The sequence below is a fragment of the Diaphorina citri genome, unplaced genomic scaffold (assembly GCF_000475195.1).
Source record: "Diaphorina citri unplaced genomic scaffold, Diaci psyllid genome assembly version 1.1 scaffold486, whole genome shotgun sequence".
In the NCBI taxonomy this organism is placed as follows: Eukaryota; Metazoa; Arthropoda; class Insecta; order Hemiptera; family Psyllidae; genus Diaphorina; species Diaphorina citri.
Window position 1 is genome coordinate 152,819 of NW_007377921.1, and position 2,644 is coordinate 155,462.

The 2,644-nt window shown below is 45.0% G+C and overlaps 1 protein-coding gene across 1 annotated transcript; it reads right to left on the minus strand.

Moving 5' to 3' along the window:
- Positions 1–530: 530 nt before the first annotated feature.
- LOC103509313 lies at positions 531–2,183 on the minus strand. Its single transcript, XM_008473920.2, has 3 exons — positions 1,625–2,183; positions 937–1,544; positions 531–847 (listed from the first exon to the last, which is right to left on the minus strand). Exons 1-3 carry the CDS (start codon positions 2,181–2,183, stop codon positions 563–565), a joined length of 1,452 nt encoding a protein of 483 aa, XP_008472142.1. The 3' UTR covers positions 531–562.
- Positions 2,184–2,644: the final 461 nt, after the last annotated feature.

Consider the following 2,644-nt stretch of genomic DNA (forward strand, 5'->3'; position numbering starts at 1 on the left):
TGCGAGAAGTTTAGGACCGCCTCTTCGGACCGTGACGTGTGTTGCATTTGGAAGAAAAAACAAAGGACCGAAACGTGACTTCTTTTCTTTAAACTTCTTTTATTTCCTTTTCTTCTTCTTTTCGAAGAGGTTTGATAAAGGAAACTGTAACTACTGAGGTCTTAAAGTCCCAAAATCGAACAGAGAAGGAGGACAGGATAGGAGAAACGAGGAAAACAGACGTTCCGAGGACAAACCTTTTTTCTTCTTCTTCTTCTTTTTGAAAAGATTTGATAGGGGGAACTGTAACTACTGAGGTCTTACCGTTCCGAAATCGAAAAGAGAAAGAGGACAGGTTAGGAGTCTTTCCGGAAATGAACCTTATCTGTTTAGGATGAAGTCCGGACCGTTTAGGATGCGCTCTACCCTCCAAGATAACTAGGCTGGCCTAGCCATTCTATAAAACAAGTTCTTATTCAACCATTCTCTTCGCCTTTTCTTCCAACGCAACGTTCGAACCAACTTCTGGCAGAAAATTTGAACACAAGAAAAAGGAATGGGGTTGTACGAGTAAATTTTATATTTAAGGTGACGAGGACAAGATGTGGTTCAACCTGTACACCGTGCTCTTCTCCTCAAACGTCTTTCCCTCGTCATTCATGTCTTTAGAGTCAACCAGATTCGTTTTGGTGTTCCGTCCCTTACGCTTCCTCTCTGGTTTGACCACCCAGGTACTCTTCTGTGGAGTCCTGTGCGTGGTTTGCGCGGATTTCGTCAGGGACCGGTTCAAAGGGGCCGACTTTTTGAGTGTTGGAGAGCTCACTACCGTCGGGGATGGAGCGTCCGTGGTTGTCCTAGGACACGCGACCTTGGGTACACCATGGCCGACTTTTTGAGTGTTGGAGAGCTCACTACCGTCGGGGATGGAGCGTCCGTGGTTGTCCTAGGACACGCGACCTTGGGTACACCAAGTCTGGAAGGCCGGAGCTGGTACTTGTTTTTCAGCGTCAATTTCTTCTTCCGACGACTGGTCTTCGTTTTGCCATCCTTGAAGACTTTCCCTTCAGCTGTGGATGCAGCCCCGCTTGGACCTGGTCCCTGCACGACATCACCGGACGCTTTAGATTCCCTTGGCTGGAGAATTTTTTCTTCGTCCTTTGCCATTGTTTGACAAGCGTCTGTGATTCTCAGCTGAAACGTTCCGTGTTCGCCGTGAATGATGAAGCTCGTAGCCTCTTCGCCGTCTTTCTTCGCTTTGGTGTCTGATTTGGACACGGGGTTTCCGTCTTGGACTTCATCCAGTGGTACATTGTCTTCGCCTGTCAGTTTAGTGAAGTTTCTCGAGCAGATCTTTCTTTCATCGAGGTCCACGTTATCAACTATGTTGCGGTCTTGAGTTCTCCCGTTCGATTTGGATTTACTCTGGTTTTTCGACGCATCTTTTGATTTGGACAGTCTTGGAGACTTAAAGGAAGATAATTCGCCCCTTTCCTTGAATGTCAACACGGGGGATTTGCTATTCGACGAGTCTTTCTGTTTCTCCACCGGCACCGGTCTCTTGAAGACTTCGATTTGGATTTACTCTGGTTTTTCGACGCATCTTTTGATTTGGACAGTCTTGGAGACTTAAAGGAAGAGAATTCGCCCCTTTCCTTGAATGTCAACACGGGGGATTTGCTATTCGACGAGTCTTTCTGTTTCTCCACCGGCACCGGTCTCTTGAAGATTTCCGAGGTGACTTTGGCTTTGGATAGCGGTCTGTCCAAGCTGTCAGGCTCGATGGTCAAACTGATGGTCATCGTGTTGTCGGCGTGTCTCGCCACTTTGCTCGTGAAAGGCCGGAACCCTTTGTCCGCGGTTCGTCTGAATTTCTGGATGGCTTCAGATAGTTTGCGCAAGTCCGACAACTCTTGCTGGACATGCTGTTTCAAATCTTCTGCATAGTGGTGCAACACGTGCTTGTTAGTGGATATGCTCCTATCCAAGGAGTAATAGTTGGTCTTGGATTCGACGACGGGATGGAATTCCGGGATTGTATGAACTTGGAACACTGGACCTTTTCCTCTGAATCCGTTGTTGGTTTTAATATCTGATTCCAGGAATGGGTGAGCTTTTTCTATACCGGGCAGGTTTGGGCTTCCTCTTTTAGCATTTTTCAAATGGTTTGTACCCATAAAGTTCATATCCCTCGGGTTTTTATTCATGACTCTCCTGCTTGGTAAAAGGTGATTATTTCGAGAAAATTCCTTTTATCGTGATCGCCTATTGACCGATTTCTTGGCTACGAATGAATTTATAGGTTTTGACGTTACAAGTCAAAACAAAACTCATTTGTGTGCATTTGAATTTAGGAAAATCTTGGATAAGGCATCAAATCTTTTACGCAACCTATTTATTTATTTTTTTATTATTGATATTTATTATAGTGTGCCAACATAGAATTATCGTTTGTAAAAGTAGAAGGTGGCTGAAACAGACTGACTATTTTCTGTCGATTTTTTTTCCCCCAAGAGGTTTGATAGAGGGAACTGTAACAACGAAGGTCTTATCGTCCCGAAATCGTAGAGAGAAGAAGGACAGAAGTTTGGGGTATTTTTGATGACAAAAGAACGTATTTAAGGCCAGCCATGCAATATCAGGTAGACCTGCCAGGTATATCAAGTCT